The sequence below is a fragment of the Garra rufa genome, chromosome 2, assembly GCF_049309525.1.
Source record: "Garra rufa chromosome 2, GarRuf1.0, whole genome shotgun sequence".
Taxonomy (NCBI): Eukaryota; Metazoa; Chordata; class Actinopteri; order Cypriniformes; family Cyprinidae; genus Garra; species Garra rufa.
The window spans coordinates 20472336-20492156 of record NC_133362.1 but is presented as its reverse complement, the minus strand read 5'-3'; the positions used below and the strand labels follow the sequence as shown (position 1 = coordinate 20492156).

Below are 19821 nucleotides of genomic sequence, written 5' to 3'. Positions count from 1 at the left end.
TAGTATGCATTTTGCATACTAATCGCCAAAGCATTACAATTAGCCTAAATGTATTGTTCTGCACAGTTTCTCACCAGCTAAAAAAGTAATCTGGATTAAGGTTAAGTTAAGTTTTCACTTTTTAAAGAAAAGTATGCAGGTTGTTTAACTAATATACGTTAGGTTACGTTTTAATTTACAGATCTAAATTGCCTTCTGTAGCCTATACATAAATAATCTTTCACATACTATGTTATCTTGAAAAACCATTATTAAATTTTTTATCAGCACATCAATAAGGTGATCTTCGTATTTTTTTTGTCCATGATAGTTACAACTAGCCAACAACATATTGATAGTTTAATTAACCGCAACAGTGTCAGCGCTTTTATGTTGTTTACTGCCAGTTTAACAAAGAACTGCCGTCTAGTGGATATGACAAGTACTGCAGGGCTATTGTATTGTAAAATGTTTTGCTGTCAAATAAATAATCTGTAATTTTATTTAAATGTATATATTGTCATTATTTTTATTAACAACATTTATTTATTTTATTGTTGGAAGCAAACAATCACATAAATAAAGTACTTTGAAACTGGAAAATAAAACTAATATCTATATAAACAACACGGTCTAAATAGCCTAGATCTAATTCATGATCTATTAACGGGTGACGTACATTGTTACAAAACCAAACCACTACACAACATACAGCATCATCTAGCACTAAGCAAATAGGTGAAATCAGTCCACTGCTGCCCTCACGCAAACACACACCTCTGAAACTATGTTCTCAGACACTCATCACCGGCACCCGATGTGGCCAATGGCCCGTAACGCGCATTACTAATGTCTGCATTAGTGATGTCTGCATTAAGTCACGGAGCCATGGCTCTTTGAGATGTGGGTGTGATGAGGCGCCGGTCATTATTCAGGTAATGTGGGCTGTTTGATCCATCACGCACTCATGCGATGACGCTCGCACCTCTGTTACGGGACGCGCGCGCTCAGTGAACGCGGAACTCGTTAAAGACTCATTTCAACTTGCGTCTCATCTCATTTTTTATCTCATGAGAGAAAGAACTGCATCCGTCAATCGAGAGAGGACATTTTAGTGCATTTGTGCCGAAGTAAAACACTGACATTTCAAACGCCTGCAGTACTTCAAAACACTCTTAAATCCATTATTGTCATGAATTCTGTCCCAAAACGCAAAACTCTAATACAATCACAATTGTTTTAATAATAAACTGTTGGATAACATGACTAAACTGCTGTCCAACTGTTTTGCATTTCATCAGTTAAAAATGCCATAAAATGTTTTCGGTCTATAAGCAAACGTGAGAAAATGCACGAGTCATAATGCAAAACAAGAGCGCTTATTAATCTTATTATGCAAAGACCTAAAACACCGATATTACAAATTTCGTTTCAATGCACGGAGACCAAATCTAGGTGAGTGATCTCGAACCAGCCTCCTCCTGTCCTAAAATAACTCACCCAGACCCAAACACATAAAGAAGGCGGAGAGTCGCCTGTCTGTATCGAATAAATGAGTGTTGTAATAGCTTTGAGCTTTGCTGAAGTGGAGCTGCTATCATACACACACTCTCTCGCTTGCTCTACCTGTGCGAATCCAGCCACCATGTCATCAGGGGATCGGATTACCACGAATTGCCAAACCGCAAAAATCATTTCCATGCGCAAAAACAGAGACAGGATCAAGTTACCAGGGTGATGATACTGACCGCCATAAACTCAAACTGCAAGTCTATGTGTATGTCTGACTTTCGATAGGCCGCTGTCTGACCCTCATAACACACACAAACATATAAGTTATATATCGCCACCTTTTTCTTTAACGCTGAAATAAGCCTATAATGGGTGAGACTTCCGGATCATTATCCGCTATAGGGAAAAAAGAGAAGAATAACAACGTGCAGTAAACAGTAAAACTGTTTGCATTACAAACTAGTGTGCTCATAATTAAGATAATACATTAAAATAATATGGTAAGACACATCAATTTGCAATATCAAGCAGCAAAACAAGCTATTTTGTACAGCTAAAAATAGCTGAGACCAGAAGCCAGACCCATAAAATTTACAAATGGCCGTGCCCACTTACACAGGAAGAAAAAAGTGAATAGCAAAGACTTATAAAGTAAACACTGACGCTATCAAAAAATGTCTGTCTGGGCATTCTGACTAATAACAGTGGCTGAACGAATGGCGCGAGTTTAGGGCGAGGCTATCGGTTTGTGACCATTGGCAGACAGAGGAAGAGCTTGGGGAAACCTGCTTGGAAACGGTACTTATTTTTACGCTCCTGTTCAAAGTCCGTGGTTTTCCAGCAGAATTGGGCTACACAGTTACCACCACAGGCTATAGGTTTGACATATTTCGATAATTATATTTGATATATGTGACCCTGGACCACAAAACCAGTCATAAAGGTCAGTTTTTTGAAATTGAGATTTATACATAATCTTAAAGCAGAATAAATAAGGTAGGATAGGACAATATTTGGCTGAGATACAACTATTTGAAAATATGGAATCTAAGGTTGCAAAAAATCGAAATATTGAGAAAATTAAATTCTTAGCAATGCATATTACTAATCAAAAATAAAGTTCTGATATATTTACCAAATATCTTTATGGAATATGATCTTTACTTAATATCCTGATGATTTTTGGCATAAAAGAAAAAACAATAATTTTAACCCAAAACCTGTATTTTTTTGCTATTGCTACATGCTCCCATGCTCACATTCCCATGCTACTTAAAACTGGTTTTGTGGTCCAGGGCCACATATATCCAAATAGATGTCAATATAGGGTAAGATGATTTCATTTACGAAAACAGACAGTTTATAAATCATCACTACACAGTTAAGTTCAAATGTTCGTGTAATGCATAACATCGGCTGTAAAATATGTATAATATTTTAGGTATGGGAGTGATTTATTTTGTGTTTTGGTACTGGACTAGTTTTTGGCTTGTTTATCATGCAGATTTGGCAGCCCTGCTGGTAAAGTGCAAACTTCACCTTTTTTTATTTATTTATTTTTTAAAACATTTGAGGATTCTGAGAAGTGTCTGCCAGTTCAACAAAAGCACAGCAGTGTTGCCAAGTCTGCTTAAGTTTGGGCTTGTTTGTGATTTTTTTTCCCAGAAGTTGCTTAAAGATTTGGGCAGTCATGGGTTGCGTTTTTTGGGCATATTTGCATAATACAATTGTTTATTTGGGCCTATTAGTGGTTGCCTCTCATAGAACAAAACATGTGACAAGTTAATCATTATTTTGTGTGTAGCAAAATATGTGTTTTTTCTGTTTGTTCCCACAAACTGACTGGAACTTTTTGTACCAGTCTGTTTTGACATCTTAAAGGTCCACTGACGTGCTTTGACGTAATTTCAATGGAAACAGAAAGACAGGGCGGCATATCCAGCAGTCCCGCCCCTTTCTTAAATAGCCAATAGCGTTTTGTTTGTATCGCAGCTTTGTTTGTTCGCATCTGTGAAAACTAACCGAGCGTCTTTTTTATATTGTGAAGAAGCGGGACACATCAGATTCTAGAGAGCATTTAATTGGACAGAAAGTTTAACGAGAAGCTGAAGTACAAGGTGATGTCATCAAAATCATTGATCCGTATTGGCGGAATGCTTATAGCTTGTAAATGCGATTTTTTTCATTGTTTTGGAAGACACTAGCTTGTAGATAACCTTTAGGCTAACACATTCATACTAAAAGCTAAAAAACATTTGATTTCAGCATCTTTATGCTATTACTAGCTGCTTTTAGCGCAATATTAAGACTTTTTCTAAATAATAGATACAATAATTATTTTAAAAACCAGGCGTCGTCAGTTTTGGGCTTAGTTTCCCAGACTGGGTCGCTTATTTTGGGCTTGTTTTTCAGGCCAGGTCACTGAAAGACGTGTACAAACTAAGCCAGCACTGATCAACTAACGAAAATGGCCAGAAAATTTAATAACACATTGATTTCCTCCAGTCTGTAAAGTGTTAGCTATGACTGATTAAATGAAGCAAACTTCCATACAACTCATTAAACTGTGATACAAACAACCTCAATGATTGAGATCAAAAGACCTCCCATGACCTTTCGTACTGTTTTTCTACACTTAGTTTGATATTTGGATCTGTGATAAGTAATTCAGATCACAGTGACACTAATAAGAAAGTCTGAACAAACTCTGATCAGAGCAAGACAGCTCAAGAGTTTGCCTCTGACAGGAGGTGTTGTGTCAAGTCCTTTCTGACTTCGTAGGTTTTCACAGGGACTTTTCTCAGGTCCGCTTGAGGCCAAAATGAATTTTTCATGTATGACCAGAGGGCTGTCCCGCTCCTACGGAGCAAACTTAGTGTAATATCCTGCCTACATATCTGAGGCCAGAGAGAGACATGGAAGGAACTTCGAGGTACTGATGTTCCTGCATGCAACTGTCCTTCAAGTGATTCAAGTGTGTGTGTGTTTGTGTGTGTGTGGCCCGGCAGCTGTCGGCGGTGACCGTCACTCCCCTACGCCCCACTTCACACCCTAGTCGTCCCCCCCGTGGTCACCCGGGAAACCGCAGGCTGCCCAGGCTGGCGCCAGTCCTCTCGCTGAGCTGATCAATACTGCAGCATTTCCTGCCCATTCACTCAGGTCACACACTCACCTCATTAATAATTACTGCCAACACTGCTGCTGGAGCACCCCGGGCACCCACAACACACACACACACAAACACACTCACACACTGTCATCGGTTTTTGGACAAACATTTAAGTTAATGCCACCCACTATAATACCAGTATGTTTCTCTGTGCTCACGAATCAACTTACAACGATATCAATAATGTTTGCTTGTCTTCTTTCAAGTGGTGTATAGAAATACTGACCTCCGTTAGGGATTCACATACATTTTACAATAAAGAGAAACAGATTTTGTTTTGTTTTTTTCAAAAAGGCATTTAATTTTAAAAGATAAAGCTGATTTGGTGACTAAATGCATAGTGTGTATAAGTCCAGTAAACTCAACCGTGTGCGACAATCATCCAAACCACAAGCACTCCAAAGTAAGTCCTCTTAAAACAGCACCCCGAAAAAAAAAAAAAAATCACGAAACTCCAGGAAGGCTCAGTTTCAGCATTAATCAAACTGAATTTGATTCATATATACATCTGGATTGAACCCATCTTCAGAACTTGGTGACCGCACAGGCCATGTTTTCCAAAGCCGACCGAGCTTCGGAGGGTGGGAAGCACTTCATGGCCTCTAAGGCCTTGTTGCCGTGGTAACTGCACAGGTCAAGCGCCTGGCTCACGCCTCTTTCCGTCTTTATCAGTCCCCGGAGCTGCAGAACATACAAGAATGAGGAGAAATTTGAATATCACTCTATCAAACTGATGAAACTGAAAGGGGAAAGGTAATATTCTTTTAACCAAATTTAGAGGCAATGAACCATTTGAAACAGTCAATTTCTACACATTAGAAGAATTTGCTTGCAAAACAAATTATAACAACATTAGCTAATGTGTTTGGAATCATGAAAAAATATAAAAATTTAAATGAGTTGAAGGATTAGCTCACTTTCAGAATAAACATTTCCTGATAATTTACTCACCCCATGTCATTCAAGGTGTTTATGTCTTTCTTAACCTTAAGAAATTAAGGTTTTGAGGAAAACATTCACTTTTCTCAATATAATCAACTTAAATGGGGGCCAACAGGTTGAAGGTCGAAATTGCAGTTTCAATGCAGCTTCAAAGTGCTCTACACAATCCCAGCTGAGGAATAAGTGCCTTATCTAGCAAAGCAATTGATAATTTTCTAAAAAAAACAAACATTTATATACTTTTTAACAACAAATGCTCATCTTGCACTAGCTCTGTGACGTTCGTCCGCGCCTTTACGCATTACAGAATCATGCGCGGTTGGTTCTTTGTGTACTTCGGTTCAAAAAGTTAGGCTAGGGTGAAAAATCTAATTTTCTCTTCCAACTTCTAAATCGTCCCACATCATTGTTTTACCTTTTACCTTTTTTGTAACGGGTGTTTGACTTTCTTTGCACATTCGCTTTTGTAAACACTGGGTCAGTACTTCTGCCTACGTCACGCATGACCTTTCCAACGTGACTACGTAGTGCAAGATGAGCATTTGAAGTTAAATATAATTTCTTATTTTTAGAAAATGACAGATCATTTTGCTGGATAAAACCCTTATTCCTCTTCTGGGATTGTGTAGAGCCCTTTGAAGCTGCACTTAAACTGCAATTTGGACATTCAACCTGTTGGCCACCATTGAAGTCCACTATATGGAGAAAAAAATCTGAAATCCTTTCCTCAAAAACCTTAATTTCTTTTCGACTGAAGAAAGAAAGACATGAAGACATAATGGTCACAATGACAATTTTCACCTGTGATTCAGAGCCAAATTATAGGGGGGTAAAAATAACATCAGAAAACTGGCAGCATCATAATGTTATTTTTACACTGAGATTGGCAGGTCTGTTAGTAAAATCTGTTGACTTTAGCAATCTTTGTTGCATTATGTGCCAATGGTGACCATTCAAAAATGGAGAAAAAAAGCACTTTTCAAGTTTTTCTCTGCAATTTTTGTGTGTCTGTAACTCAAGAAATATTAAATATATCTTAATGCCCTTTAGATACTGGGTCTTAACAAACTTTCCCTTTGGCATCTTCATTTGTAAGGCCCTACATGATTTGGTTCCAGAGATATTGAAATTTCAATATGGCTCCAGGAGTAAATCTTTAAATTGTACACATTTTCAGTGGTCAAAAACCAAATGCGGGTCACCTCGCAAAAATATGATATTTCTTTTCTTTTAAAGAGGAATGTCTGAAGAAATAATGTTGAAACTAGAGATATATCTTGTTTCCTACTGTCAAGACAACTGCATTGAACATACCTGCCTAAGTGCTTTTTCCAAAGTTTGTGAGCCTATAACTCAAGTAGTATTAAAGAGATATCAATATGATTGTAGATTCTAGCTCTTAATAAACTTTTCTTTCAGAATCTTCGTTTTCAAGACCCATCACTAGTTTCAACATTATTTGTTCTTCACAGGCATGGAAACTTTGGAGTAAAACTTGGAACGTGCCGTTTCCCCATTTTTGAATCCACATAATGTAACAAAGATTGCTAAAGTCAACAGATTTTACTAATAGAACTAACAATCTCTGTGTAAAAGTAACATTATGATGCTGCCGTCTTTCTCAAGTCATTTTTACCCCCTTGAAATTCGGTTTTGAAACTCGATTGAGTGGATTACACAGTAAATATTCATCCATGACTTTAATAATTTGGCTTTCATCACTTTACATGTATTTCTTTCTTCAGAGGGGAAAAAAAAAAGAGCAAAATCACAAATTTGAGCCAGGGAAGTTTCTGAAATGTGGTTGATTTGACATGGAATGACCCATAAGTTATATCTTAAAGTCACGTTTGATCATTTTAATGCATGCTTATTGAATAAAAGTATTAATTTCTTCCGATAAAATCGTATGGCTGTAAACTTTTGTACAGTAGTGTATATTTTTTATATATTATTAAAAATATATGATGAATATGTCATAAATAACATACTAAAATATCACAACAAAAATATACATCATATAATATTAAACATATAAATTACTATTAAATGAAAACCCAGAATATTCTACACTCTCCCTCACTCAAATGGTCTTCTAGTCTAGTCCTCCACTGTCACGTACAAACATGTTTTGCTGGAGGCCATTTTGCCAAATGAATTCTGGGAAGTGTTGTGCTAAGAAGGCCTTGGGGGGCCTCGAGTTAAAAACAGCAGAAGAGACCTGCTTTCACTAATGTGAGTGAGAGTAAGCTGAAAAGAGAGGGAGACGAAGCGAGGCATGAATGTGGAAAGGTAGATGAAGACATTAAATGTTTTCTCACTGTTGTTTGTATAGCCAGTTTTCTTTGATTACAACATACTAAAGAGCTAAACTGAATATTTGACCTCCTGATCCTCCCGAGACATATTTACACCAAAAAACAAACCAGACAGTGAATACTGAAGAGATTAATGTCGCATTTATGTGCTGATAACAGAGATATGTGATGTGTGTGTGTGTGTGTGGGGGGGGGGGGAGGGGGGGTGATGTGTCTGTCTGTGCCCTGTTGAAGGAGAATCTTATGTGATGTTGCTGTCAAACCGTCTCTCTGTCTCCTCTACAAATAAACCTGCCACTCTATCCCCTAATATCCTGTTTCTACGGCGACCCGAGCTGCTTGTGCCCTCCTCCTCCTCCTCTTCCTGCCCCCTCCCCACCACCTCTAACTGTCTCCCCTTCTTTCTTTCTGTCTTTCTTCTCCTTCTGACTTTGGAAATCAAATTTCTGAACTTGCTATCAGTTACAGAGAACAAACACCTCCTATCGGCTCACTCAGGGCTGTAACCACCAATATTCACAGCACCGGTCGATCAGTGTGGGTTTTTCAATGACCGGTTCTTAAACTTTTACTTTAAAATGCCTCAGATTCAAATACTTGATTCAATTGTTGAACTTACTCACAGAAATGTAGTTTTTTGATATATACTGGTGCAGATCTTACATTTCATCTATTGCTTTTTATACTGAGCAGGATTGTAGTTAACTAAAACTAACTGAAAGTGGAACTAAAATAAAAAACTAATATAAAAATGACAAAAACACAGCAAAATGACAAAAACTGTAAATAAATTTAAAATGAAAATAGAAAAATAAGTATTGAATCAAAAAAGTCAAAAGTTTACATACACCTTGCAGAATCTGCAAAATGTTAATTATTTTAACAAAATAAGAGGGATCATACAACAACATGCATGTTATTTTTTTTTATCTAGTACTGACCTGGATAAGATATTTCACATAAAAGATGTTTACATGTAGTCCACAGGAGAAAATAATAGTTGAATAGCTGAAAATGACCACGTTCAAAAGTTTTCATACACTTGATTCTTAATACTGTGTTGTTACCTAAATGATTCACAGTTTTTTTGTTTTTTTTGTGATAGTTGAGTCCCTTGTTTATCATGAATAGTTAAACTGCCCGCTGTCCTTCAGAAAAATCCTTCAGGTCCCACAAATTATTTGTTTTTTTAGTATTTGAACCCTTCCCAACAATGACTGTATGATTTTGAGATCCATCTTTTCACACTGAGGACAACTATTACAGAAGGTTCAAAAGCTCACTGATGCTTCAGAAAGAAACACGATGCATTAAGAGCCGGGGGTGAAAATTTTGGAACAGAATGAAGATGTGTACATTTGTCTTATTTTGCCTAAATATCTTTTTTTTTTTTATTTAGTACTGCCCTTCAAAAGCTACAAAAAATACTTAAATGTTTCCCAGAAGACAAAAGAAGTTAAATTTACCCTGATTTTCAAATTCAAAAACTTTTTTCCCCCCAGCTCTTAAAGCATCGTGTTTTCTTCTGAAGAATCACCTGAAGATTTTTTCTAAAGAACAGAAGGCAGTTTAACTGTTCAGTAATTTTTTTATTATTTTCTCTTGTAAATGTCCTTTATGTGAAATATCTTATGCAGGTCAGTACTATAAAAAACATGCATTTTGTAGGATCCCTCTTATTTTGGTAAAATAATGAACATTTTGCAGATTCTGCAAGGTGTAAGTAAACTTTTGACTGATTTTTTACTTTTTTATGATATATTTTATCGTATATTAATTAACCTTTCTTTCTGTTTGTAAACATTCACACACATTCACACACACGCTGGGACCCTGGGAATGATTTCATGAGTGACTCCTGGGGAATCAATGTGTATCATAACTATATGAATGTTTCATCAGAAGGATTGTGGCTGAAATCATTGATTAGTGGTTTGACCAGAAGGATTGATTTCTTTTGAATTCGATAGACAATCTCACTTATTCATTGGCTGAGTGAAAATAATCAATTGATTTAGCCGCTTTTACAGTGAAACACATGAACACAAGTTCTCTGCATAAGAAGACACTAAAATGAGGCGCTCGTTACTTTGTTTTCCTTCTCCTTTAATAAAAAAAAAAAAAAGGGGTCGCTTACCTTTGTGTAATCAATCTGTCTAGCCATATTCTGGACCTGAAATGAAGAGAGAAAAATGTGAATCCAAAGAACGTCATGCTGACACAATGAAATCTGAACCGTAATGGTGTTTGGCCACCAGTCTAGAAGCTAAAATCTTATTGAATTACATCAATTAATGATAAATACTGTCTGCTCAGTTAGAATATTAAACATTATGCACTAAAACTTGTCTGCTAGCTGCCTTGAGACAACGCATATATATATAGCTCACTTTTTTATCACTGCAATGTGAATAAATAATTTAAAACTGGCAAAATATTTATGCATCATGGTAGTACACTACTGTTCAAAAGTTTAGGTTGGTAAAGTTTTATAATGTATTTGAAAAAAAAAAAATCTCATGTTTACCAAGGCTGAAAAATGCAGTAAAATCAGTAATTTTGTGAAATATTGTTCCAATTTAAACTCTTTTCTATTCAACAAATTCTATTCTAATATATTTGATCATGTAATGTATTCTTGTGATGGCAAAGCTGTATTTTCTGCATCAGTTTAATTTGTCCTTTTTAAATAAAATGATTAATTTATTTAAAAACACTTACTGACCATAAACTTTTGACAGGTAGCGTATGTTGTATTGCTTATTAGTTTATGCTGATTTTTTTTTTTATTGTCATATTTTTTTTTTTTTTTTACAATATGTGAGATTTACCAGGTTATTTTACAGAGAGGTTATGACAGTCAGCTGCAAGTGTTCTTATAAGGTTGTCTGGTACCTGTTTTAGCTGGTGCCGCCATCTCTCAGGTCCTAAGATCTGTCTGTGGAAGACTACAGGAGCCGAGTCCAAACTAAACACAGCCGGTTCTGACCCGCTCTTCACGAATGGCTGTAGATCAGAGTTTAGCTACAAAGACACACACATATATCCACAAATGTTATGAAATGAGCTTTCCATACAAAGCAAAAATAGGAGAATGTAACTTGAGCAGACAGCAGACAAACAGTTTGTACCCACAATGCACGTGTGTGACTGTGTGTACACACCTTGTGTCCTAGAGCGAGGTGTTTTCCATAGTGAAAAGCCAAATTCTGAGCCTCAGTACCATGTCTGGCCAGTTTCATCGCTGCTTGACAACTTTTGGCAAGCAAAGAACCATGAGAGAGGAATGTTTGGTCTTCCCAGGATGCAACTGTTAGACTGCCCTCCTTGAGAATACAGAAAAACTCAATTAAACAGGCATTAATGTATTATTAATACTGGGATGTACACTACCAGTCAAAAGTTTTTGAACAGTAAGATTCTTAATGTTTTTCATGCTCACCAAGCCTGCATTTTTATACTATTTAAAATAACTGTTTTCTATTTGAATAGATTTTAAAATGTAATTTATTCCTGTGATTTCAAAGCTGAATTTTTAGCATCATTACTCCAGTCACATGATCCTTCAGAAATCATTCTGATATTCTGATTTACTGCTTAAAAAACATTTATTATTATGGTTATGTTCGAAAAAACATCCGAGTATAATTTTTTCAGGTTCGTTTGATGAATAGAAAGTTTAGAAGAACAGCATTTATCTGAAATACAAAACTTTTGTAACATTAAAAATGTCAATTTAAAGCATCCTTGCTAAATTAAAGTATTAATTTCTATCATTTCTTTCCACAAAATTATACTGACTCCAAGCTTTTGAATATAATGTTCCGAATACTTTTTATTTCAGATAAATGCTGATCTTTGGATCTTTCTATTCATCAAAGAATCCTGAAAAAAAGTACTCAACAGTTTTAAATATTAATAATAATAATAATAATAATAATAATAAATGTTTCTTGCACAGCAATGATTTCTTCAACGAATTTAGCTTTGATTGCAGGAATAAAATAAATTTTAAAATATATTCAAATAGAAAGCATCATAAACCTTTGACTGGTAGTGTACACAACTCTTCAAAAACTTTTTTTTTTTTTTGAAAGAAATAATACTTTAACAGAAAAAGATGTATTCAGTTGATCAAAGGTGACAGTAAAGATGTTTGCAAAAGATTTTTATTCCAAATACATAATTTGGTTTCCACAAAAATAAAGCAGTACAACTGTTTTTAACATTGATATTAATAAGAGATGTTTTCTGAGTAATGAAAATTCAGCTTTGGCATCAAAGGAATAAATTACATGTTAAAATATCTGTTTTAATACATCTTATAATTTAATAATATTACTGTTTTTATCATATTTTTATCAAATAATTGTGGTCTTGGTTAGCGTTGCCAAATTGGGCTACTTTGACACTATTGCCGTAGGTTGTTTTTTGTGTTTTATGTAATAATGTGATATTTAGCCCCTAAAAGCAAAATTTACCAGAGGAACCCACCAACAAAACGTGTATCTTACCCCTCGAACTATGATTAGGCTAGATTTGAGTAGCAATTGGCCAGGTTTTGTTGTCAAAACCTGGCAACCCTGGTCTTGGTGAGCATAAGATACTACTCTTAAAAAAAAAAAAAAAAACAGTCTAACAAACCTCTCTTTTTTACATGGTATTGTTTATCAAGATGATTTGGTGAGCTAAAATAGATTGCAAAACATACCTCAAAAGCAAAAACTTCAAATGGAAAACATTGAATTCAATTCCCAAACAAGCAGAATGTTGCTGGAAACTTTAAAGATGCCACTTTAAACAAACCGAGCAAATAAAAATAAAAAAAATGGTGGTATGGCGGTGACGGGTTGGTGTAACTCGAGGAGGGAAGGTGATGCAAACTTCTGCTCGGAAACGTCTCCTCTAAAAAGGGTAAAAGAAACTTGAATCGTTCTCTCTCTCCCTCCCTTGTTGCATTTCTCTCACATAAACATGGCCTTCTCCATCACTTTTCCTCCTCCTCGCCTCACACAGGAAACTTTGTCATTCATTATTTACTGCGAGCGGTTTGCAGATGTTTCAAGTCAGTCTGTGTTTCGCTCTGTTTGGAGATGTTTTGCTTGTCCAGTCTTAGCTCTGTTTTGAAAGCTCTGAATATGAAACATTAAACACTAAAAAGATTCCTCTGGTTCTCGATTTTAATTAATTTATGAGGAAAATAAAGCTTAATCTTAGAAATGACACATTATATCTCACAGACGGCACGAGTTTATTAAAGCAATAAAGCAGAGAAGTCATGCCTAACAGTAATTTACATATGGCTTTGAGTTGTTGCTTTTATAACACTGGGAAAGTAAAAAAAGACAATGTTTTATAAACAAACACAATACTGTCCTCTAATGTTTCTAAAGGAAGTCTGCATTTATTTGAATAAATATATAGTAAATACAGTAATATTGTAAAATATAATTACAACTTTTGTCGATTTTAATATATTTTAAAATATTAATTATTCCTGTTATTCCTGCGAAGAAACTTTTCTCATTATAGTCAATGTCAAAAACAATTGTGCTACTTAATATTTTTGAGAAAATTGTGATATATTTTTTCATGATTCTTTGATGACAAGAAAAATAACTACTGAATGAATACATTATTTGGTTTCCAAAAGCATAAGCAGTACAACTGTTTTTAACATTGATATTAATAAGAGATATTTGCTGAGTAATGAAAATTCAGCTTCGGCATCAAAGAAATAAATTACATATTAAAATATCTGTTTTTAATACGTTGTACAGTTTCATAATATTACTGTTTTTATCATATTTTTATCAAATAATTGTGGTCTTAGTTAGCGTTGCCAAATTGGGCTACTTTGACACTATTGCCGTGGGTTGTTTTTTATGTCCGCGGGTTGAAGTGACCCCAATAATGTGATATTTACCCCCTAAAAGCAAATTTTACCAGAGGAACCCGCAAACAAAACATGTATCTTACCCCCTGGACTATGATTGGGCTAGATTTGAGTAGCAATCGGGCAGGTTTTGTTGTCAAAATCTGGCAACCCTGGTCTCGGTGAGCGTTTAGACTACTCTTTAAAAAAACAAAAACAGTCTTACAAACCTCTATTTTTTATATGGTATTGTTTATCGACATGATTTGGGGAGCTAAAATAGATAGCTTTATTCATTCTTGCTGAATGAAAGTCTTAAATTAGACAATAAAAAAAAAATTAAAAAAATGATGTCCTAACTTTTGAACACTGCATATCACTATATGCTTCCTGGTGAAGTGAAATTGACCAAAAAAATGTGTAAAGTGATGTATCATCACTCAAAGACATGTAGGTACAACTTGACTGCAGAAATAGCATTTTGCTGAGCTGTCATTGCAGATTTCAACTTTTTTTTATTGTCAATATATGTGATAAGTGCAGTGGGCTGAATGTCGTACCTCTGCAGAACTGGAGCCCTCGTGATAGATTCCTTGCACCACATCTCCGATTGCACTGGAGATCAGCTCCACCACCTAGAACAAACATAACATTATAACACTTCGGCTAGCAAAATATTTTCCACATAAATGAAGACTCCCAGAATAAGAGTGTTGATAACAGATCAGCCCCATCTGTTCTGAAATGAGTATTTATTAGGACATGAGCTATTTGGGAATATGGGAAGACTTTTTTCCAGTCCACTCAGTCTAAAAGAGCATCTGAGGGACAGATAGAATAACCAGGGCTTCAGTTATTAAACAGATGGCCAGTCAAAACAGCGCAATGTCCAGAGGATACAGACCTTAATGAGGACTCTGACATCTGCACACGCTTATTGATTCAGTTCTCTATTTAATACACACAACCACAGAACTCTACTCCCAGCACAAAAAATAACACCTACAGTAAAGAAACAGCACATACACTGAACACCATCATGCAATAAAGAAATCTAAAGAATAAGAAAACCAATCTTAAATGATCTCAACATAATTAGAGCTGGGCGATATACGGTACGCTGGTTTGAATTACACAAACAGTATGAATTCAAATGGCATATCGGTACAAGAGCCTAAGCAACGTACCCAGCGTCATAGATTGAGAGAAGATCCCTGTTAACTGCATACACTTCTGACTAATGGTTGGAAAACTTTTAGAACTATTAATAACACACAATTCTTTAACTGGGCAAATAAACCAACTGTAATCGGCCATTAACTGAAGACGGACGCAAAGAGGTAAATTCTAAATACTGAACTGGAAATGAGGGGTTTTTATGAATGTATCATTGAGGGGAACTGACTGTCTTCAGAAAAGTTTAGATGGTATTTTCTTTTCATCTTTACTCCGTAAAATGCATATTAATCTATATTTTAAAGTGCAGCGCTGCTTTGTTTACAGCGGTAATCAAGGAAACCGCTGTATTGCTGCTGTTCCATAAGTGCCACCTGCTGTCAGAGAGTGAATATACAAAGATGCTGAAAATATAGCTTTGATCACTGAAATAAATTACATTTTAAAATATATTAAAATAGAAAACAGTTATTTTAAATAGTAAAAAATTGTTTTTGCTGTATTTTCGAAAGATTTGCATCTCACTCAGCCTGTTTGTTGTTTTTGTTCCGTTCAGATGTTTTATGTAGCATAATATCACAAAGCTCGGACCGTTCTCTTTTTGCTATGCATTTTGAAATTATACAATCAATAACTTAAAAAATAAAATGCATTTACCTATTTATACACGACCAGTCAAAAGTTTTTGAACAGTAAGATTTTTAATGTTTTTTGAAGAAGTCGTCTCTTTTGCTCACCAAGCCTGCATTTATTTAATCCAAAGTACAGCTAAAAATATTTAAATATTTTTACTATTTAAAATAACTGTTTTCTATTGGAATACATTTTAAAATGTCATTTATTCCTGTGATTTCAAAGCTGAATTTTTAGCATCTTACTCCAGTCAGATGATCCTTCAGAAATCATTCTAATATTCTGATTTGCTGCTCAAAAACATTACTACTATTATTATTATTATTATTATTATTATTATTATTATTATTATGTTAAAAACAGCTGAATAGAATTTTTTTTTAGGTTTCTTTGATAAATAGAAAGTTCCGATATCTTAATCATCACTTTTGATCAATTTAAAGCATCCTTGCAAAACAAAAGTATTAATTTCTATAATTTAATAAAAGAAAAAACGCTTTTGAAAAGTGTAGTCTATTATGTTACACAAGCCTTTGTATCTTTGGATCTTTCTATTCATCAAAGAATCTTAAAAAAAAAATAATGTAATAAAAAAATATTCTTGAACAGAAAATCAGCATATTAGAATGATTTCTGAAGGATCATGTGACACTGAAGACGGGAGTAATGATGCTTAAAATTTAGCTTTGATCACAGGAATAAATTACATTTTAAAATATATTCAAATAGAAAACAGTTCAAAGAATAAAACCTAATAAAATCATGCCATTTTATTTTTTTCATTTTGTAAAAACATGCACTTAGTTTACCATAATGCATTCATTGAAGTTTTATGAGAGAAAGTAGCATTTGAAAATTAATCATTCTTTTGATTCATATCTTTTTAAAATGAATCAGTTAGGATGGTTTAAGAATCACTTTTTTGGTAGTGTTTTTACATCTTTTAAAGCGTATCATTCGTAAGGCGTATCAAGCGTATCATTCCTCATCAAATATAATTAAAAAGAGCCAGTACAAAACTACTTATTTTGTATTCTTTTGTATTTATGAATACATAATTTGTTAATATTCATTTTTGGCTCAATTATTGCTGTGAAGTATTTTCGATCATGTAGTAACTACAGCACACCTGAGGGGGGCGCTACCCCGATACATCTACTCCACAACAGTCAGCTGGACAAAATCACTGACAGCTTCTTCTTTCATTCAATCACATGCTTTCCTATCCCTTCCATCCATCGCCCTAGGCTACATTCTCCACCTCTTTTTCACCCTTCGCCGTTCTTTTTCCTCTTTTCCCGAAAGGCCTGCCTGTTGAATCACAAGACCACAGGCTGAATCTCCAGGGAACTAGAATAGCAGAGGCCTTCCATCCAGACACTCAGCTATTCCTCATATTTAATATTATGTTACTCCTCTCCGTTTCCCAAACTTTCTCTCTCGAACTTTGTTTTTCTCACTCTTTCCTTCTCTCTCTTTTTCTCTCTGCCCTCTGAGTAACCAGATCTTTGAGGAAACAGTGAGGAACTTGACTCCTCTACCCAGAGCCCAGAGAAGACAGAGAGCCCCTATAGCGCAGCCAGATGTGCGGCTTCACACACTCCACACGGAGAAATTAAAGCGTGCACGTGTGAGTGTGTGTGAGAGAGAATGCATGCGTGTTTGAACTGTGTGTTTGTATACGTCTGTGACTTTGCGTGTGTGTGTGTGTGTGTGTGTGTGTGTGTGTGTGTGTGAAGTGGGGGGGCTTTTTTTGGAAAGTATCAGATAAGCTGCCCTCCCTCCGTCTCGTCTCATTCCCAAATCCAGCCGGAGTCGTGTTTCGCCGACAGGTCTGTGAGGAGAAGAAAGAGGAGACAGCCGCTCGCGGATCCCTTTACCGTTTATACTAGTGTTGAGCCAGAATCCCACTCTCTCACTCACGCACACACACACACACACACACACACACACACACACACACACACACACACACAGTCTACTAAGTCAGGATCCCACTCAAGGCCGCGATACATAATACAGATCAATCAGGGGGAAAAAGAGCTTTGCTGCGGAGAGGGAACGTCTGATTTCCACCGCTAATGCTCTCACGCTAACTGACCCGCTAATGCAAGGAGGCCTCGCCCTCATTTACATAGACAGCAGCGTTAAGAGGAAGATGCGTTCGGGTGGTTCCGGCTGGGTGAATGTCAGTTACATCAAGGGACTATTAGAAAACACATTTTTATTTTTTGAATCACTTTTGCTAATTGTAAATACATCTTTTGCTAAAGAGTCTGATCTCTGATTGGATGGACATCCTGTCAGTCAGTCACTACTTCAGTGGGTCAGAACAGACCGTGTGTGGCTTTAATGACGGTTCGCTGCACAACAGGTTCAGTTTCACACAAAAAGGATTTTCCTCACACTCTCTTCAGCATATGTGTGTGTGTTCACTAAAAACGAGGGCTCAAAACGACCTTCTGTCCACAGCTGCTAATGGTGACTGAACTGAGAGAATTCATTAAGCATATACACTACCGGTCAAAAGTTTTTGAACAGTAAGATTTTTAATGTTTTTAATGTTGACTCTTCTGCTTACCAAGCCTGCATTTATTTGATCTAAAGTATAGCAAAAACGGTAATATTTTGAAATAATTTTACTATTTAAAATAACTGTTTTCTATTTGAATAAATATTAAAATGTAATTTATTCCTGTGATTTCAAAGCTGAATTTTTAGCATAATTACTCCGATTCACATCATCCTTCAGAAATAATTATAGTATTCTGATTTGCTGCTCAAAAAAAAAAAAACATTTATTATTGTTATTATTATGTTAAAACAGCTGGGTATAATTTTTTTTTTCAAGTTTCTTTGATGAATATAAAAGTTCAGAAGAACGGCATGCATCTATTTATTTCTATCATTTCTTATATAAATACTGACTTCTCTGAAGCTTTTGAATGGTATAGTCTATAATGTTACAAAAGCTTTTTATTTCAGATAGATGCTGATCTTTGGATCTTTCTATTCATCAAAGAATCCTGAAAAAAGTCGACTTATTAAATATAATATAACAGTAATAATAATAAAAATGTTTTTTGAACAGCAAATCAGCATATTAGAATGATTTCTGACGGATCATGTGACACAAGACTGCAGTAATGATGCTGAAAATGTAGCTTTGATCACAGAAATAAAGAAGGTTTTAAAATATATTTTAATAGAAAGCAGATATTTTAAATAGTGAAAATATTTCACAATATTACTGCTTTTGATGTATTTTGGAACAAATAAATGCTGGTTTGGTGAGCAGAAGAGACTTTGAAAACTGTTAAAAATCCTACTGTTTAAAAACTTTTGACTGGTAGTGTATATTTCTAAATGACCATAAAACTACATGTTGCTTTTTGTTGCTTTTTAATTAAAAGTTCAAAAGAACAGCATTTTTTTTAAATAGAAATATTTTGCTACATTATAAATCCTTTTAATGTCATTATTTTAATCAATTGAATAGATCCTTGTAGAATGAAAGTATTAATTTCGTTTTAAAAAAAAAGAACAAACCTTTGAACCGTAGTGTACCTGTCTGTAAAAGACATTTACAAGGTTCAAACTATCGTTGCAGTGTCCATTTGTGTCAAAAATGAGGAAAACTTAATATTTAACCACAGACTAAGACAGAACCAGACCAAAAATGTACAGTTTTAATAAATAAATAAATAAATAAACCTTTCCTTAAATCCTTAAACTAGAGTTGCGGTGGACATCCAGGCCTCAAAAAACACTAAACAGGTGTGAGATTTCCATTTTCTTCCAGCAGGAGGTGCTATAGAACATGCCAATGCACACTTCTAAACCCACTGTATTCCACCACACCGTCTAGCTAAAGAGTCTTTATTAAACACACAGCCAAAAATCAGGTGTGTGTCCCAACAGTAAGATGTCTGGATGTCTGGCTGCTGAGCTTCTCTTGAGAAAAAACAGAATCTGTTTTTTATATTAGTCGCACAATCTGTTGATCATCTAAATCCCCTGCAGTCATTTCCATGTCCGCTCATGCAGGCATTAAAGTGAGCTCGAGTGTGCGTGCGTGTGTCTGAGGCTACGCAGAAGGGAAAAGAGTTTGTTTTCCTCCACGGGGAGAGCTGCATTCTAGAGCCGCACTTGGTGACAGATCCTGTCAGCGAACTCCCGCTTAGTGCATCTGAGTGTGTCTGTGTGTGTTACACAGA

The 19821-nt window shown here is 35.4% G+C and overlaps 1 protein-coding gene across 1 annotated transcript in view; it reads right to left on the bottom strand.

Moving 5' to 3' along the window:
• Positions 1-5063: 5063 nt before the first annotated feature.
• Positions 5064-19821, bottom strand: part of LOC141326235 (all trans-polyprenyl-diphosphate synthase PDSS2-like) — a 51009-nt gene continuing 36251 nt past the window's right edge. Inside the window, exons 4-8 of the mRNA XM_073834955.1 lie at positions 14356-14430; positions 11085-11246; positions 10816-10944; positions 10058-10093; positions 5064-5341 (exon numbers count right to left, since the gene is read on the bottom strand). Of these exons, the coding sequence (XP_073691056.1) occupies positions 5186-5341; positions 10058-10093; positions 10816-10944; positions 11085-11246; positions 14356-14430 (558 nt within the window). The 3' untranslated portion in view covers positions 5064-5185. The remainder of the gene's footprint in view (positions 5342-10057; positions 10094-10815; positions 10945-11084; positions 11247-14355; positions 14431-19821) is intronic.